Here is an 18,991-nt window from a genome sequence, read left to right on the forward strand (position 1 = left end):
CCCTCCGGGAGTCCCACGGCCGGTTCCCAGCTCCCCAGGGCACCCCGCCCACCCGTCCCCCGCCCCACCGTGTCTGCTGGCCCCAGCCGGGGGCTCCCAGCAGGCGAGGGCGGACTGCTGTGTTCTCGCCCCACGGGGGGCCGTGGGGTCCCGGGGCCCCGCCCCCCTCCCCCCGCCGTCTCCTCCTGAGGGCCGGCTCTCCCTCCCACGGTCCCCTGCACCGCAGCCTCCGGGCCGGCCCACGTTGCTGCCTCTACGGAGCACGCAGGGCCCACCCGCCCGTAGCTGACAGCCCTCCCGTCCACCACGGCTGCCCCCTCACCCCGACCTGCGCCCCGGGCCGACCCCGGCCGGTGCGCCTGGCAGCGCCTGTGTCTGGCCAAGCACCACGGCCGGTCCTGGTCGTCCCTCACGCTTTGAGCAGATGCCGGCCAGCCCGCCCCGCTGCCCCTTCTCCGGCCAAGACCCCGCACGTCTGGGCAGCGGGAGGAGCAGGTGCTGCTTGGCCGCACTCGCAGGGTGTGGGGTCCTGACCCCAGAACCCCAGCCGCCCGTGCAGGCGGAGCCCAGAGGCGGCGAGGGGGCACGTCTCCTGGCCCAGACGGGGGGAGGGGGGCCGGGGGGGACAGCGCAAGCCTGAGTGGGACCACCCCACCCTGGCAGGAGCCTGAGCAGGGGGCCCCCCGGCCCCCACCCATGGTGACGGGAGCTGACGCCACTGGTTCCTGCGCAGACTGAGCCGTCACACTCGGAACCAGCCGGGCCCGGCCCGAATCCCACAGACGCTGGCCCGCTGCTCTGCGTCGTTTTCCCCACACAGGGACCCTCTTTACGGAAATCCCCGGTGACTCACTAAGTTCTCCCCTGTGAGCCTCCCCACACTCCCGGGCAAAGTTCAAGGTCACAGGCAGGCCCCACATTCTCTCCTGGCTTTGTCCCCTGCAGCCCCCTCAGCAGGAAGAGAAAAGCCAAGTTAACACCTTTACAACTCATTCTGCCCAGAGTGACCAAGGTCAAGTTCACAGCTTGGGGGGGAGGTCTCCAGGGCAGGGGTGGGGGAGGGGCGGTACGGCCCCTGCACTCACCGTCCCGGTACCACTCAACCCGCGGCTGCACCCTCTTCAGGTCCGGCGTCACCAGCAGCGTGCACTTGAGCGTGACCGTCTCGCCCTCTCTCCTGAAGGTGACCCCGAACTTCTCCAAGAACTGGACGTCGAAGTGCATGTACGGCACGACGGAGGGCAGGGGCACTGCGCAGAGCGAGCGAGCGGGGCGGTCACAGGCCGGCCCCCTGCGCCGTCGGGTCAGAACCCGCCCGGGGCAGAGGGGCAACGTGGCGGGGAGTGGCGGCGGGAGGCGGAGACACGGGTGTGCCCACGAGGCAGCGCGCGGCCCGTGGCCGTGGGGCGGGCCTGGCGTCCACCCCGGGTCTGCGCGGCTGCTCCTTACGAGGGAGCGGCCCCTCAGGGGGAAGTAGGAGGCCTGTCCTTGCAACGGCCCACGTTCCGGTCAAGGGTTAGGGTTCACGGACTCCCCCCCACCAGAAATGGGAAGTGTGGTCACCGGCGTCTAAGGTCGCCACCTCGTCGACCCCGGCCGGGTGGCTCAGCCGGTCAGAGCCCGTCCGGACCCACCAAGGGTGCGGGTGAAGGAGAAAAGTGTTTAAACGTTTAAATGCCGCCTCGCCGAGGAATTGCACCCGGACAAACTGTCGGCAGACCGACTCTGGCCGGGGAAAACCAGGGGAGCCCTTTGGTCTTAAAAAAAAAAAGATTTGACCTTAAACAAATAACTTTTGTGATTACGTGCTACGCCACAACCCACTTCCCCGCCCCCGAAGGAAACAGTCGACTCACGTCCAATCGGGAGGCCCACGGAACGCAGCGGCTCCTCCTCCCCGCGGAACCCTGCGGGAGAGTGGGGTGAGCGCAGCCGGGAGAGCCCAGGGCCCCCGCTGGAACCCCCCCACCCCACGCCACCCCACCCCACCCCGGGCGCGAACTCACTCTTCACCACCACGGCCGCACTGGTGGACGCCTGCCCGTGCGCGTTCGTGGCCACCGCAGAGTAGGTCGCCGTGTCGTCGAAGTCTGCCCTTGGGGGGAGAAAGCGGACGAAGGTCCCGCACCTGCTATGGGGCTGCTCCGTGAGAGCCCGTGACCCGAACTTGGACATGAGCCTTCCTGAGCGCGGCCCCTGTGACCTGGGGCCTTGCTCAGGAGAGAGCAATGCCAGGTCTCCTCCTGACTGCGATTTTTTTTAATTTCTTTTAAAGATTCCATTTATTTATTTTTAGAGAGAGGGGAAGGGAAGGGAGGGAGAAAGAGGGGGAGAGAAACATCTGTGTGTGGTTGCCTCTCGCGCCCCCTACTGGGGACCTGGCCCGAAACCCAGGCACCTCCCCTGACCGGGAATCAAACCAGCGACCCTTTGGTTCCCAGGCCAGCACTCAGTCCACTGAGCCACAGCAGCCGGGCCCTGGCTGTGACTTTTCAGTAAGTGAGCAGCCTGCACTTGAAGCTGCTCAGCTGCACCCAGGGAGCCCCTACGCTTCCTTCGGGGCGGGGGGGGGGGGCGCGTGTGATTAGATAAAAGTCGCCTCGGAAAACGCTCTGGCACGCCACAGCGCTGCGTGGGGCCCGCCCAGTACAACACTCGCCCGCCGCACTCCCGGACAAAAAGCCCCTCCTCCTCCCGCACCGCCTTCACATCCCCCCGCAGAGCTTCCCGGGGAGAGCTGCGGGGACTGCGGCCCTGGCCCCCGAGGGGGCGGGGCCGAGGACAGTGGGCCAGCAGGAGCAGCAGGCTGCCTGGCCTGCCGTCCACCTGCCAAGGCCCGGGACAGCTAGCTCCTCCCAGGGGACTTGAACCTCACTTTGCACTTGACTCGCAAATTAGAGCTCATTAACATCCGGCGGAGCGGCCTCACACTTCAGCACTGGACCGCTCTCCAATTAGCACTTGGGGCTGCGCGGGCCAGAAGGCTGGAGGAGGGCCGTCCCCTGGGCTGGGGGGGTGTGTGTGCGCCCAGGAGAGGCTGGCCTCCGCTCCCCTCGGCCTTGGGAACCGGGCCGCAGCCCCCAGGTCTGCAGACCCCCTGACTGACAGCAGCCACCCCTGTCCCCGCGGCAGCACGGGGTGTGAGGGGAAGCTCCGCCTCCTGGGCGCGGTCCCTCTCAGCTCGCTGCATCTGCTTTTCTCCTCTGCACACACGTGTGCCGCACGGTGTGAGGTGCCCTGGCACGGGGCACGCACACAGGTGGTGACACACCTGCCTACGCACGCACACACGAGGGGGCCCCCACGCCTCGCCGCGTCCCTGCACGGCCTGTGCTCTCTCCCTCCCCGGGCCGCACGAGCCTCTGCTGCATCACCCCGTGACGAGGGGAAGAGGGTCCCCCTTCCTGTCCTGTGGGGACCCTAGAACAGGGAGGTGGCTGTTTACAGACCCCCCCCGCCCAGGGGGCACCCTCCTGCCCCGGAGTCGCCCCGGGAAGCGCCCCGGATCCGCCCCCCCGGGGCAAACCACTGACGACACCCTGCCCCTGTCCGAGGGCGCGGGCTCCTGTGCCTCCTGCCCTCCTCCCGGGGAGTCAGGCCCTGTGTCCTCAGGCTGGAAGCTGACCTTGGATTCAAAATCTCACTCTAGTTAGAATTTGAGTGCCGCAGTCTAAAAATAAAGTTCCAGAGGAGGGTTAGGCCGACAGGCCTTCGGTGAGGGCGGGGCCGGTGTGGCCGATAAAACTCGGGGCCATGGCCCTCCGCTCTCCCGGGGGCACTTGCGCCGCATTAACATTCCTCGGAGAAACCGGACGCCCCCCGCGAGTCCCCGAGGGCGTCTGTGAGCGCGCAGAACAGCCCGCACTTCGGCCGGAATTCTCGCGGCCCCGCGGGCCGGGCCCCGCGCTGCCCTCAGCACTTGAGAATCCGGGGACCCGGCCAGAGCACATTCCCAGAGACGCACGTCACCCCGTAACCGGAGGAGAGGCTCCTTCCCCCCCGCCACCCCGCCCCAGCAGCACGCCCCGCCCCCCGCGGAGCCACCGGGGTCCCATGACGGGGACTCAGCACACGGGGACCGACAGCTGGCGGCAGCCGCCGGCGCGGGCTCCCCCGGGGCCGCTCCCCAAAGGGTGGCCCCGGGTCCTCCGTTCAAAACGCCCCGGCACAGCCAGGGAACCGCAGGGCCGGAGGCAGACCCAGCCCCGACCCCGCGCCCAGGGCCCCAGGCTCCTCCCGTTCCACAGGCCGGCCCTGGCCGGCAGGCCGCGTCACCCCCACTTGGGCAGGGGAAACGGCCGTTCTCTGTAAAACTGAGACAGCTTGGGGACAGGTCCCTCGCTGACTGCAGCTGACCCAGCCGACCCCGACGGTCCCGGGCAGCCCGGGTCGGAGAACAGACTCTCCATAACGGGGGCGAGTGCCCCCCTGTGGGCAGCGGGGCTGTGACCGTGCCCACCCCCGTGGGAGCCAGAGGTCAGGGACTCGTGCTGGAAAGCGCAGCGAGGGGCCGCGGGGCGGGAGGAGACCCCCCAGCTGGGCCCCAGAGTTCAGCTGCCCCTGGCGTCCCCTGTCGCTCACAGCCCGAGTCCAACCCCCGACCGGTCCCCTCGGCCGTGCCCTCGGGTCTGTGCAGAGCCAGCCTCGCGGGGGCCCCCACCCCAGGCCTGGGCCTGAGCAGAGCCCCGGCTGCCCCCTGCCCGGCTGCCCCTGCCCGGCTGCCTGGCCCCAGGGGCCCTTCAGCGCCCAGCTCGGACCCGTCGCTCCCCGGCTCCGGGGTCTCCGCTTCACCCCCCAGCAGAAGCCGACGTCCACGCACAGCCCCAGGGCGTCTGTGGTCACCGCGGGCCTGGCCTAGGCCTCCGGCCTCCTGCCCTGGGACCCCTGCGGACCTCTGCAGCCCAAGGCCTGAGGCTGCTGCCGAGAGCCTCTGCCCAGACCTGACCCCCCCCGCCCAGAGCTGCCCCCCTGCAGGCCCCGCTCACAGGCAGGCCGACCGCCCGCTCCCTTCCACACCCGACCCGCTCTCCACCCCCTGCACCCAGCCTCTGGCTCCCTGGACAGTTCACTTTGTGGGGGGCTCCTGGTTCACCTCCGCCGGACATCAGACGCAAGACCCCCAAGTCGGGGTCTGGGTCAGGGCCCGGGGTCCCCACGGCCGGCACTCAGTAGGTTCTCTGCAGACGGTGCAGAGAACCCCACCTGTCAGCGCCCCTCCACGCCTGTGCCGACTGGCCTGCAGGTGGGCTTCTGGCTCTGGCTCTGGCTCTGGTTCTGGTTCTGGTTCTGGCGGGAACCCCACGGAGCCCCCATGAGGCTGCGTCTCTGGCTGAGGGGAGGCGAGGGCCACACTGCAGGAGGAGGGGCGGCGCCGGGGAGCAACGCCCCCCATGGGGGCATGGCCTGGGCTGCAGGCGAGGGGTGGGGGCACCCGGAGGCTGGGCCTCCCCCCGGGGGTGCAAACAGAGCTGGACAGTGACACGGTCACTGCCACCCACGCCCGTGGCCGTAACATCTCGAGGGTGTGAGACACGGCCAACTGCTGACCAGGTGTGAGCCAGCCGACCATCCTCCACGTTTCCCCACGGCCCGTTGGCACGCCCCTCACCTGTTGATCTCCAGCATGTGCACGTGGCCCTCACCTGCAGGTCTCCAGGTGCACACGGCCCTCACCTGCAGGTCTCCAGGTGCACGCGGCCCTCACCTGCAGGTCTCCAGGTGCACGCGGCCCTCACCTGCAGGTCTCCAGGTGCACGCGGCCCTCACCTGCAGGTCTCCAGGTGCACGCGGCCCTCACCTGCAGGTCTCCAGGTGCACGTGGCCCTCACCTGTTGATCTCCAGTGTGTGCACCCGGCCCTCACCTGTAGGTCTCCAGGTATGCACACGGCCCTCACCTGTTGATCTCCAGCGTGTGCACGCCGTACATGCCCTCGATCCTGTACTTGCCGGGGTCCGCCGCCTGGCAGATCAGGTTGCCGTCTTTGTACCTGAAGGAGGGGGCACCGGGGTCCGTGCAGGAAAGGCAGGGATGGTGGCCCAGCCACCCCGCCCCGCCCCCCAGGAGGCCACCGCCCTGCCCCCACACATGCCTCCTGCGTCTCAGACGGTGGGCGAGGGGCAGCGGGGACCCCAGCCCCACAGTCATCGGCCTGTGAGGGGAGAGCAGCTCTGGCTGAGCCCCAACTGTCAGTCACGCCCGGACCTGGGACAGCGAGCTCGGGACCCGCCCTCCACAGGAAACTCGATGGAGGAACCCAGGTCAGTTGGTCCGGGCCCAGCCACCCTGGGCCCAGCACTGCGGGGACGCACAAGGGGGCTCGAAGGTCCAGCCACCCTGATCCTGGCTGAGGGCAGCTGGCCACCCCGCCCCACCCGCCCAGGACAGCAGGCTGTGCCCCAGGACCACACCAGGGGCTCCGAGACGTGACCCTGCACTGCCCCGGGGCTTGGTGACGACGCTCGGCGGTCCCAGCGCCTGCACTGCAGGCCCCACCCGGGGGTCTCTGTGGGGCTGGGAGCAGCCGCCGGAGTGCGGGTCACTCAGAGCGAACGTCCTCTGGCCACCCGGCCAGCCCGCCCCCCTCCCCACCGAGGCCAAGGGCCTGGGTATGGTCACACTGGACCCTGCACGTTTGACTTATTTTTTATTTTTTCTCCCTTTTTCTCCCTGTGAGTGTTATGAACGCGTGCCCCCCGTGGTCCCGAGCTCGGCCGAGCTCGGAGTGGCTGTGGGACCCCGGAGGCCCTCTGCGCCTGGACGCCGTGCCCGCCCGGCCCACTCACCACTGCACCACGGGCGTGGGGAAGCCCTGCACGGTGAAGCAGAGCTTCACGGCCATCCGCTCCCAGACGGTGTGGGAGCGCAGCCGCACCAGGATCTCGGGGGCCCGCCGCGTCCGGTCCGCGAAGGTGTCCTGCTCCTTCAGCCAGGCCAGCTTCTCCTCCACCTGCCCCCGGACACAAGGCCGGTCCGTCAGGCGGACACACCGAGGGCCGGCGGCCGCCCCACCGACGGGCCCCGCGGGCCCCGCCTACCATCTGCTGGATGGAGAACTTGTCCAGCGTGCCCCGGGCCTGGGTGCGGGCCAGGCGCACGTCCTCCTCCAGGTCGGCCAGCTCGCCCAGGAAGCGCCGGCGCTTGGTCTCCGCGTACGAGGCCAGCAGGGACCGGTACCTGCGGGGACAGAGCAGCAGGGGCGCCGCCGCTGTGGCCCCGGGACGGGACGCAGTTGCCGGGGGCCAGAACCCCCCGCCTTGTCTCTGTCTCCCTTTGGAGGGTGCACCGGGCTGCGTGAGCACCGCCCACGGGTGCTGAGAGGGCGGGACGGGATTCAAAGACGAGGCAGACTCTCGATGATGACGCCCGGGCCCTGCCGGGACAGTCACCGTCACCGGGGGCCCTGCGCCCTGGACGGCAGCTGTGAGCGGCCACGTGGGCCCTCGGCCCCGCGCCTGGGGTGTTCGAGCAGGACACTCCCTCCACGCGGGGGCCACAGTGACGACCGGGCCCTGGCCTCGGTCCGCAGGGGGGCTCCCTAAACACGGGGCTGCTCTCGTCTGCCGGGCCTCCCTGCGCGGCAGCTGCTCAGAGCTGACCAGGCAGCCGAGAGCCCGTCTCGCAGCCCTGCCAGGTGCGGTTGCCCCCGGACGGCAGGGCACGACGGCGGTGGCTGCCTCGGGCCTGAGACTCGTTGGTCAGGCCCCGGGCTGGGCTGGCGTTGGTCAGTTCCGACGGGACAGTTTAGGACGGCCAGGCCCTGAGCCTCGCTCCACACGGCTGCACACAGAAGCCACGTGTGTCCCGGGCAGGCGGCCCCTCCGCAGTGAGTCCGAGGCTGAATTAGAGGCTTCCGAACCCACAGAGACAGAGGGGAGTCAGTCCGTACCCCAGAAGGATGCAAAGGTGAGGTAAGTGATGCAGCCAGACGCCTGCACGCCCCTCCTGACCTGTCCCCCCCGTGGGAGGCACTGTGACCCCTGACCCCCAGGGACATGCGCTGTGATCCCCTGACTCCTGACCCCCGTGGGATGTGCTGTGACAACCTGACCCTTGACCCACAGGGAGATGCGCCATGACCCCCTGACCCCCGACCCCCATGGGATGAACTCTGACCCCTGACCCCCCGGCAGGAGGAGGGCGGACAGCCGCGTACCTGCTCCTGTCCTCCTCCTCCTCGCTCTCCTCCTGGGCGGAGCTCACCCTCTTGGCGCACAGCCTGCAGACGGTGCCCCCCGAGGACAGCGAGGACGTCCGGCCGGCCGCCCTCTGGGCCGAGGCCACCTGCACCAGGGACTGCTGGGAGGAGGCCTGGGTGGAGGAGCGCCTGAGGGAGGGAGGGTCCGAACAGAACACGCAGCACCTCAGAGACCCTGGGGACGCCTCGTAGCAGACGCCCTCCACGCCTTCTGCACGCCACACCCACCCTTGTGGCACACACGTGTGCACGTACACACATGTGCAGACCCGTGTACACGATGCACTCACATGCAGCTCACATGTGTGCACGCTCACCTGTATAGTGCATGGAATCACACGTTCACACATGTGTGCATGCTCACGTGTACATGCACACACCCAGGTGGGCACACGCACACACGGGTGTGCATGGGCGCACACTCAGCCCACGTCCCTCCGCACCCTGGCGCCCCCTCTGCACAAGCCTGTCCGCAGGGGGCGCCTCCCCCCACCCTACCCCACCCCCACCCCCGTAGCAGCCTGCGCCGTCCACCGCTCTGGCGGGACGCCACGGGTATATATATCTCAAGGGCCGCCGGAGGGGCTGCGAATGTTTGGCTTCGTTTGCTACGGGGGTGGCAGCGGAACTCGAGGACCAGGGGCACCTCTAAATATAGAGACGCCGTGTCACCCGCTCCGAAGGCCGAGCTTGCCACCCAGCAGCGCCTCCACACCTCCACCCAGCCTCCTCATCGGGGCCCAGAACTGTGCACCCGCCGCCCCCCTGGGGTGAGAGCCGCAGGCCCCTGCAGAGAAACCGCAGCTCGGGAGAAAGTCCCGGAAGGAGGTGTGGCCCGACCCCGGGCTGAGACTCAGAGACAGGGCTCACTTCTCGCTGCACCTCCTGCGAGTGCAGCCAAGTCTCCCCTGAACCGGCTCCCACCCACCTTTCCCTGCCATCCCATAACGCCCGTCCCACCGACACCTCTCCCTTCCGCCCCTTCCCACCCCCCTGGCTCAGGGGCGACTTTCCAAACTCCGGCTCTGGGAGACAGACGTGTGGAGAGCAGTCAGGTGCACGGGCACTGAGCTGACCAAGAAGCCCCCACCCTCCTCTGCTCCGACCCAGGGCTCAGGGGCCTTCTCCCGGGGTCTGCCAGGGTCCCCGAGGGTCCCACAGGGCCCCCCATGGTGCTTTGCATCACCTCACGCACGGTGTGCTGTCCAGCGGGGCGGCCACAGGCCCCTCCGGGAGCAGAGCCCCCCCTGGACGCCCCAGAACAGGTCTCCAGGTCTCGGGCCGTGAAGGCCGGACACCCACGGTCGAAGCTCCGCGCCCCCGGCCGGCGGACGCCCACTCACTTTCTCGCTGCATACTCGCTGAGCAGGTAGCGCGCCTGCGTGTTCCGGTAGGACTGGTCGAAGTGCTTGTGCCGCTTCTGGTAGAAGGGCAGCGCCACCAGCGACATCGCGGGGCAGGCCTGCGGGGGGCGTGCTGAGGTCCTTCCGGGGCGCGGCCCGGGGTTCCTGCCCAACAGGGCGCAGCGGCGCCGCGGGGAGACCAGCTCCCGTCAGCAAGAGCCCCGGGCGGGGAGTGGCCGACCGCGGGCGTGGCGGTCACCGCAGACGAGGCGCCCCGGGGCCGGCTGGGCTCCCCGGGGCCGGTTCCGCTTTTTATTCGCTTCCACAGGATTCGACAGCCGGGCTCCTGCACGCTTCCCGCAGCCGAGAGCCCAGCACGTGTTTACAGAACGCCCGGTGCGTCCCAGGCGGGGCCGGGGCGAGGACAAAAGCAATCGGAGCACAGGTTAGCTACGTGAACACACACGTCGACCACGAGAGCGGAGGGGCAGAAGCACTCGGGGGACCGCGGAGGGTCCCCTGCGGACAGGCAGAGGAGGGGTGCAAGGTAGGGCACCCCCAAACACATGCAGGGGGCAGGGGCTCGGGGGGTCCAGGTGGCCTGAGGAGAGACCCCTCTGGAGAGGCCGACCACGCGCGACCACTCTCCATGTCCACCCCGAGAGCTCGGCGTTGCCCCTGCCCCCAAGGGGGCCTCGGGAAAGGGGCCGGCCACCTGCACCCCACTCGGTTGGGGTGGGCAGGGAGTGGGGGACAGGGGACGGGGTGGGGGGAGTGAGCAGGACTTGGTCAAAGTCTCCCCACAGGAGAGGGAGCCGGGCTCCGTCCAGGGCGGGGACCTCGGAGCTGAGAGCAGTGTGGGTGCTGGGTGCACTGCCTGCTGCTGCGCCCGCTCCCCCCAACTAAGCGAAGTGCCCGCCCACTGGGCCGTTGTGGGCCGTCTCCGAAAAGGGCACATTCCTACGTCTCTGAGAGTGCGACTTTCTCCAACGAAAAGCGAAAGGACGCCTCCAAATCTGCCCTCCGTCCTTGCCACCTGTGTTTCAGTTGCAATGACTTGCCCTAATTTACAGCAGGGGCCCTGCGACACCGCCCCGCGGGATGCGGCCCACCCCCGGGACAGGGCGGAGATGAGCAGCCAGCACTGCTCTGGGAGGGGCCGTCTCCCCCCTCCCGCCCCCCAGGGCACAGAACTCCGAGGTCAGAAAACCTCCCCAGACGCGCCTCAGGGTCAGTCTCCTCTGGGCTGAGAGGCCCCAGAGCCACAGGGTTGCAGAGCTCAGACAGGCCGTGGGGAGGGTCCGGGTCCCCGTGCCCAGGGCAGGGGCAGGGGCAGGGGCAGGGGCAGGATGGCTGGAGAGGGGAGGGCTGGGCCCCAGAAACCATCAGGCCTCTATTTCCTACCCCCCCACCCCCACCGCCCCTGGCTAGCTCATCTCGGTATTTCCTCCCAACAACCACCCGGCCGGCCACCACCCCCACCCCCACAGAGGGGCCCGGCGCATTCTGCACGGTGCTGGCGCAGAGCTGATTATAAATATAGCACGGAATACTGCATGCAACGGAACAGCCAGTGCCAAGGTCAAGGTCAAGAGCTTTGACATCTGATGGACCAGGACCAGCTGGCTGGGGCACTTCTCCTCCGCCTCCCTCTGACCCCCGTCGAGCCAGCACGTGCTCGGGGGCCCCTTGCTGCTCTGCGGTCGACTCTCCGAGCATCTGAAAAAGCACCTCTGCCGCTTTTTAGGGTCCCACCGGCCTGAGAGGGGATCCCAGGGCCTTCTCCAGGGACCGCGGGCACGCCACGCCCGCCCGGGACCGTCCACGCGGTGTGGGCAGAGCTCAGGGACCTGACGTCAGACCCCGGTGCGGGGGGACATGCTGCGCCCCTCCGGGCCGGTTTCGCGCCTGCGCTCGGGGGTGGGGGGGAGGAGCAGCCGCCGCAGAAATGCAGCACCTCCCGTGTCCCCGTGCGGATGCGTCCTCGACGCCACCGGCCTGCGCCAACTTCCAACCCCACACCCGGACCGGTCACTGCGGCAGGACGGGCAGCCGCGCGCCCTCTCCTAGGCCCCGCTCCTGGGAGGACCGCACGTGTCAGGGCTGCCGGCTGTCCCCAGCGCCCGGGAGGGGTGACGGACGAGCTCCCCGGGAAGCCCTGGGGTCGGAAGGCCACCAGGAGGGGCCACGGGGAGACCCGGCCGACTGGCTCAGCTCCGGACGACGCCGGAGAGAAGGGGAGCAACGGGCCAGCGGCAGCCGGAACCCTGACGTCCCCGGGACAGCCGCCCCCCAACGCATCTCCTCCCCCCGCACACACGCACGGCAGCACGAGGCGGGCAGCCTCCCCGCACCCGCCGCGCTGGGCGCCAGTCCCCCTGAGAACGGGGGGTGGGGTGGGGGGGTGGGGGGGAGGCAGCGGCCGGGTGGCTGTCCGTCCAGCTCCCAGGCCCCCACCCCCGCCCGCCCCACCGAGAACTGGGGCTCCCAGTGCGTCAGCTCCTGCAGCTGCGTGCGGGTCCCACCAAGCCTGTGGGAGACGTCGGAGGCGACACCCCACTGCCCCCAGGGGTGGGGGCCGGCTGCAGGCTGGTTTTGTTTGTTTCCGGCAAACGGCGCCCGAGTTCCCCGGATCTGACAGAGGACGAGCTCATTCCGTCCCGGCTGGAGGAACACCACCTGCCCGGTCGCCGGCGCGCCCCCCTCCCCCGGGCACCCACTCTGCTCACCCTGCCTCCTCCTCCTCCCTCTGCCCCTGGACACCTTGGGGTTTAGGGCAGCGGCGGGGGTTGGGGGGCAGGGGGGGTGGCCTGTCCTCACGTCCCGGCACCGAGTGCCTGCCACCACCGGCTCGGGCCTGATCCCTCCCGGGATGCAGGATGGGAGCCGTCTTCCTGGCACCGACAAGGGCGCCCATGCCCCTTGGCCACCGCACACTCGCTCCTACGCAACAAAGACACCGGAGCAGGTGCAGCCGCAGCCGAAGGTTTCTCAGTCCACACACCCGCCGAACCAAAGCTCCTCCAGGGGAACGGAAGGGTGAGCGGCCTGCAGGGGGCCGTCCCCGGGAGGCAGGCCCTGGCCCCCGGCCCCCGGCCCCAGGCTCCCCGGGGCTCACCTCACGGTGGGAACCGCCCGCCCCTGAGGATTCCCCAAACCCCTCAGCACCCCCCGAAAGACAAGGCCAGGAGCACAAGGTGGGACTTAAAAACCGTCACCCGTGCCAAGTCCGGGACAGCCTGCGGTCCGGTTTCTGGCGGCTCCCTCGTGAGCCCTCCCCCACCTCCTCCTCCTCCCCCACCCCCCACCCCCGTCACCCTCGGGGCCAGGCCAGGCCGGCAGCGGCCCAGGCTGTCCGGGCTCCAGCTCCGCGCGGCCAGAGCCGCCGCCTGGCTCCCGAGGGCCCCACTCGCTGAGGCTTAAGGGGATCAACCCAGACGAGGAAGGGGGGGCGGCGGCCTCCCAGACGGGAGAAGGTTCCAGCAACCAGCTGGCTTCCCCTACCGAGGGAATTAAGACCAGATCAACGGTCACAGCGGCAGTTCCTTCTCTAAGTTCCCCCGACACACACAACCACACACACACACACACACAACCACACACACGCAGCGTCTCCTGGTCTCTGCAGAAGCAGCCCCGGAGGCGGCAGCCCCCATTGGACCTCAGCTGCGGGGCGTCCCCTCGAAGGCAGCGCAGGCTTGGGGCCCGAAGGCCCCTGGGCCGCCCCTGCTCCTCGGTGCCCGGCTCCCGCCCAGCAGGAAGGAGCCCACGACCAGGGGAAGGGACGGGAAGCCGCCCCCGGCCCCGCCATCCGGGGTGGGGGACCCCACCTCGGGGGTGGGGGCCGGAGAGCTGGCGGTCGGGAGCCCGACTGGGCGTCTGCTGGGTCCGCGGGAAACAGCTGCAGGACCGACCTCCTGGGGGGCGGGGGGACCTGGACACATGGCCAGCAGCACCGTCCTCTCCCCTGTCCACCCCCCCCCCACTCCAGGGCTACCACAGGTGACCCCGGGCCTCACTCTCTCAGGAAAGTACCCGGCCTCGGCTCACGGCTTCGCACGCCTGCACGCCTGTCCGTCCAAGACTCACAGAGAGCTCAGGCGCCCGTCACAGACGGGGGGACCAGCGGGGAGCGCCCACCGTCGGGCTCCCCGGCCGCGCTGGCTACGAGGGAGGGGTGCGGGGCCAGCACGAGCGTGAAGCCCCCCCCCCCCCCGGTGATGGGGACCACGGACACGCAGACCTCAGGTCCGGTGACCCGGGTTTGTCCCGCGCAGGCTGGCTTCTTCAGGCTGAAACCGGTGCAGCCGGGGTGCAGCCGGCCCGTGTCCGGGGGGCCGGCCCTCCCCCCGGAGCCTCGAGTCAGCCAGGGGCCGAGAGAGGGACACTCACCGAGAGGACGGGACCACAGTGAAGGGAGGCAGTGCCCCGGCTCGCCCGGCTGCGGGAGGAAGGCAGAGCCCGGTCTCCGGCAGAGCCGCCCGCCCCATTTATGGCCGTGGGGCTGCTATATATAGACCGGTGGCTCTCGCCCAGGCGGACGCCCACACCGTGAATCCCAGCCCGTCTGGGCGGGGACCGGCCCCGCTGCTGCCGGGGAAAGTCACACGGAAAAGGGACAGTCACGGCCTGCTCCTCTCTCCCCCCAGGAGGCGGTGGCACCCCTGCGGGGACCCGGGGAGGGGGCCGGGCGAGGGCACGTACCCTCCCGCGAACGTGCGAACATGAGTTCTCGGACGCACCCCCCACCCACCCGCCCGGGCAGCAGGCCGCCACGCACCTGCAGGGACCCAGCCAGCGGTCTTCCGCGGCGGCGCCGAGGCGGCGCGGCACCGGGCTGGGGGCCTCCGGGGCTGGTTCTCCCGAGTTCGCTTCAGTCTCAGAAGTGACTCAGCTGGGGCTCGGCTTCACCCTGGGGTGGAGTCCTCGAGACGGGCCTGCCTAACAGGGGCCCCTGCCTCGTCGGCAAAGCACTTGTATCGTTGCGGCCACAGACTAACCCCCGGAGAACCCAGGGAGCCCTCTCCGCACACGGCACACGGCACACGGCACACGTCCACACACAAGCAAGGCTAGACCGGCAGGGCCCCGGGCTGGGAGCTGGTGCGTGCCGCCCAGAGGAGGGGCCGGGGGGACGCCCGATCTTCAGAGGCTTTGCACACCCAGCTCAGCGCCAGGAGGCCCGCAGGTCACCCTCCGCGGGCTGTGCTCCCTCACCTGTAAAACCTGTGCAACAGCACCTGTCCTGTGCGTCCCTCGCAGAAATCAGAGGAGGTAATCCACAGGGAGTTCCCGAGAGCCTAAAACGTCTCCTCTCTCGTCTACCGGAGACACGGCCGGAGACCAGCAAAGCAGGTCAGCGACCCAGCCCCTCGGGCACCCACGACGAAGGCGTCCTCGTTCCCCCTCCGAGTGCCGCCCCCCCCCCCAGCACTTCCCCGGGGGTGACAGGTTTCCATCCGGCACCAGCTCCCCCCGCCCACTCGGAGGGGCCGGCGCTGAACTTAGAGCCCCCAGTGGGCAGCAAACACACGCAGCAGTGGGCGTGTGGCTTCCGTTCGCCCGCGCCCCCCGCTCGGGGGCCCAGCCCCGCCCCCCCGAGGCCCCAGGACGCAGAGGGGACGAGGACGACACCTGTCTGCTGCCCAGTGGCGTCTCCGTCACCCGGGCCAGCTCCTGGCTTCTCGTGAGAACAGGACCCGCCTCCTGGGGAGGACAGTCTCCTGGGGGGACACACCGAGGGGACCACCAGCCCCTCACCCGCACTCGGGGTTCAGGCCCCGGACGCAGGGGCTGTTTCCTGGAACCCTGGGGCCTTGGACAGGCCACACGGCTCACGCAGCTGGGACCGAGCCGGCCCCCAGCAAGACCAGCGCCACCGTCGGGACACGGATTAGCGGGTGGACACGGCCCCAAGGTCTCTGGGTGCGGTGAGGCCGGCGGGCCCCACACACGAGGAGATCGTCCACCCCGAAGCCCAGGCCACAGGAACCCAGACCAGGTGTCGCCACCATCAGTCACTGCGAACCAGCGACTCGGGGGCACACTCCCGGGCAGGACGAGGAGAAAGTCACGTCGTGTCCAAGGGGGTAAGGACAAGCACGGCAGGAGACCTGTCATCAGAGATGCAGCACAGGGGCCCTGGCTGCTGTGGCTCGGTGGGCTGGAGCGGCGTCCTGTAAACCAAAAGGTCGCGGGTTCGATTCCCAGTCAGGGCACGTGCCTGGGTTTCGGGTTCAATCCCCGGTCGGGGTGCGTGGGGGAGGAAACCAGTAGATGTTTCTCTCCCACAAAGACGTTTCTCTCCCTGTCCCCCTCCCCGCCCCTTCCCCTCTCTCCAAAATCAGTAAGCATGTCCTCAGGTGAGGATTTAAAAAAAAAAAAAGAAAGAATGCAAACCACAAGCAGTATCCACAAAAGAAGATCCTATGACCACACAAAGAAACGTTCAGAAATGAAGGGGACACCCTCCCCGCAGCCAGGCGAAGGGGGGCAGGTGACAGTGACGCAGCAGTGGCCCAGCCCCCAGTGCCTCCCGGGCAGCCACAAGGGGCCCCGGGAGGCTGACGGGACGACCCACGGAGCTCGGTGCCACGGCAGAGAGCCCCCAGGTCCAGGCCACGAGCCGGCACCACTCCTTCCAAGGCCGACGCTGGACGGGGGGGCCTCTCCCAAGCCCACACGTCCCTTCAGCCCCGCGCACCCCCTGCCGACCCCACCGGGGCGCCCCGACAGCCCCAAGGCACCTGCTCCCTGCTCAAGATGACACCCGGCCTGCTCAACGCACTCCCCTCGTCTGTGTCCCCCGTACCCCAACGAGGTCACGCCCCATGGGGGGCCCATGGCGGGGGCGGGGGGCAGACGCCCGGGCCAAGCTGGGCTTTCTCTCCCGCCGCTGCAGCCCCCTGCTGAAGGGCAAGCAGCCGGTCAGACATGACGTCTGGGCTCTCCCTGCGGCTCCCCACCCGGTCTCTGCCCGCTGTCCCCCACGCCGTGATTGAGTGGCCACCTCCCTCGGGCCCCAGGGACCCTGACCCTTCCTCCTCCCGGACACCCACAACCCCGGCCTTCTCTGGGCGACTCCCAGTGCACGCGGGGACACCCCCCTCTCCTCTCCTCGGCACATCCTCTCCAAGTAAGTGCCACTCTGCTCGGTCGCCCCCACCCCTGAAGCCACTTACACTGTGAATGGAAGCCCAGCACACGGACTGTGGAAGCCCGTGTCCGGCCAGCAGCACGCAGCCCCCCCCCGGGGAGCGTCCGGTCCACCCGTCTCACGGACCAACCCCGGAGCCTCGCTGTTGGCCCCTCACGCAGCCCCGGGGGCGCAGGACGCCCGCCCGAGAGAGGCTCCCAGCAGCGCGAGCGCCCGGCAGGCACGCGGCCAACAGGTCAGCAGGTGGGGCTCCTGCAACGGGGGCTGGAAACTGGGCAGTGGCCACCCTGCGGTCCTCCCCGGACGCCAGGGTGACAAGGTGACTCGGGGCATCTGTGACAGAGCCCGGAGTTTTTCCGTGTTTTGAAAACCCCGGCCCGTCCTGGGAGGCCTGGCAGCCGCGGCCGCTCCGGGCCCTGCAGATGGCCGGTGCGTGCTTGGCACGACCTCCGCGGACTCACCGACGCGTGGGGGTGGGGAGCGACGTGCCGGGGCCACGGGGACAGGGGCTTACGCAGAAGTGGGGGGGCTCCTCTGGGCCAGGCAGGGGGCTGGCTCCGTCCTCGTTTCTGGGTGCAGATGTGGCCCCTCGTCACCTGACAGCCTGTCCCTGCGGCGTCACTAAGCAGCCTCGCCAAGGCCCCGGGAGCGCCCTCCCACCTGGGCCCGGGGCTGCGGTGCAGGGCGCTGGCAACGGCCCGTCTCACGTCTGTTAGGCTGGGGCGGCGTGACCCCGGCACGGCCCCCTCCGCCGGCCGCCCTGGGCCTGAGCGGCCCCACTTGTGAGGTGAGCGCTGGGTCAGAGGATCCTCGTCGGAGCCCCCACGCGCTACGATTTCCCCCTGGGAGGCCGGGCACCGGGAAGGGGCATTAACACTCCGGGTCAGAGCCAGGACGCAGGAACCAGAGCCCAGGCCGGCCGTGCCAACAGGATTCCGTTCTGACGGTGCTGAAAGCCCGAAGATTAGGGCCGAGGCCACGGGCGGTGTGCTCCCGAGAACAGTGAGCGGCTGGAATGAGACACAGATGGGGGGGGGGGGGGGCCGGGCGCAGGCAGCTGGCAGGGCACCCTGTCCCGGAGAGGGTGGGCGTGCTGGGGAGGCAGAGATAGGCCGAGGGCCAGCCCCCTGCAGGCCTCTCAGATCCGGCCGGGACACCGGCCCAGAGGACACCCGCCGACTGAGGCCCGAAGTGGGGAGCCGATCGGCCAGGGTGACACGGGTCCACGGTGCAGTGGGTTTGGGCCAACTCACCTTCAGAGTCTTTCCCACAGGCCTCCTGGTTTCCCCTCCAGAGGGGGCTGGTTTCCCCAGGGGGAGTTTGCAGCCTGGCCAAGGTCAAGGTGAGGGTGAAGGCTGGGATCCAGTCCAGCACGTGACTCAGCCCAAACCCCACTGGGGGTTGGGCAGCCGCAGCAGGGGGAGTCCCGGGCCGCGGTCCTTGGGCCCCGGTCTGCTGAGCGGCTGCTCCTGACCCGGCGCATCACGCAGGGCTCTGGGGCCACGCCCCCCTGCGCCCACCGGGGTCGGAAACAGGCTCCGGAATCCGTGGGGCCTCGCTGGAGAGTCTAGTCACAGGTGTGCGGCGCCCTCATTCCCGAGAGCAGGCAGGGTGGGGGGCAGGGCTCGGGCCAGACCTGGGACCAGGGACTCGCTCTGCCAGCGACGGGGGTCTGAGCAGCTGACGCGGCCCAGTTTCCCCGAGACACGGAGTGCACTGGCTCGCTCTCCCCGTCTTCCTGGCACGCCCGCCCATCACGCCGGGGACCGGGTCCCCCTCCCCCAAGTGCAGCCAGGAGCCAGGGCTCCTCAGCCAGCGACACGATGCAGAGGAAGGTGTGGAGGAAGGTGCAGGGTTAACCCGAGGCCAAGACAACGCTCACCCATCGCCGCAGGCAGGCGAGCTCTCCACACCCCCCTCGGGTTTGGAGGGGGGTCAGCCCACTCCCCAGTCCTTTCTCAGGCGCCTGGGCGCCTCCAAATCCGGTCTGCGCTGCGGGACTGGGCACCGAGAGCGCCCCCTCCCGGAGGTCCTGCAGCAACCCGCCCGCAGGGGCGCTGACCCGGCGTCCTGGCCCGCTGCCCGTCCCGAGTGCGCCTGCCGACCCTCGGGCAACCGGACTGGACCACGAGGCCCGGACGCCACGAAGCCGCGTGGACCCGCACAGGACTGAGAGGCAGGCCGCGCCCTCGAGGCCGCGGTCCGCCAGCTTGACGCCGAGCCTGGGGCACAGATCGGTTTCCATGCCAACGGACTCCTCGAGTCTCTGTCCCGTCGGCCCCTCCTCCATCCGTCC

At 69.7% G+C, this 18,991-nt stretch overlaps 1 protein-coding gene across 2 annotated transcripts in view; it reads right to left on the reverse strand.

The window, feature by feature from the left end:
- Positions 1 to 16,878, reverse strand: part of MYOM2 (myomesin 2) — a 46,079-nt gene extending 29,201 nt beyond the window's left edge. The window contains exons 1-9 of one of the 2 annotated variants that reach the window (XM_045821349.1): positions 16,721 to 16,878; positions 9,540 to 9,658; positions 8,155 to 8,325; positions 7,037 to 7,175; positions 6,785 to 6,948; positions 5,896 to 5,988; positions 2,007 to 2,095; positions 1,857 to 1,907; positions 1,086 to 1,250 (exon numbers count right to left, since the gene is read on the reverse strand). In XM_045821349.1, the coding sequence (XP_045677305.1) occupies positions 1,086 to 1,250; positions 1,857 to 1,907; positions 2,007 to 2,095; positions 5,896 to 5,988; positions 6,785 to 6,948; positions 7,037 to 7,175; positions 8,155 to 8,325; positions 9,540 to 9,646 (979 nt within the window). In that variant the 5' untranslated portion in view covers positions 9,647 to 9,658; positions 16,721 to 16,878. Of the gene's footprint in view, positions 1 to 1,085; positions 1,251 to 1,856; positions 1,908 to 2,006; positions 2,096 to 5,895; positions 5,989 to 6,784; positions 6,949 to 7,036; positions 7,176 to 8,154; positions 8,326 to 9,539; positions 9,659 to 13,931; positions 14,073 to 16,720 lie in introns of those variants that run through there. The other variant, XM_045821348.1, reaches the window with a different exon arrangement.
- Positions 16,879 to 18,991: the final 2,113 nt, after the last annotated feature.

Source organism: Phyllostomus hastatus, unplaced genomic scaffold, assembly GCF_019186645.2.
Source record: "Phyllostomus hastatus isolate PE091 unplaced genomic scaffold, TTU_PhHast_1.1 phas_scaffold_46, whole genome shotgun sequence".
Lineage (NCBI taxonomy): Eukaryota > Metazoa > Chordata > Mammalia > Chiroptera > Phyllostomidae > Phyllostomus > Phyllostomus hastatus.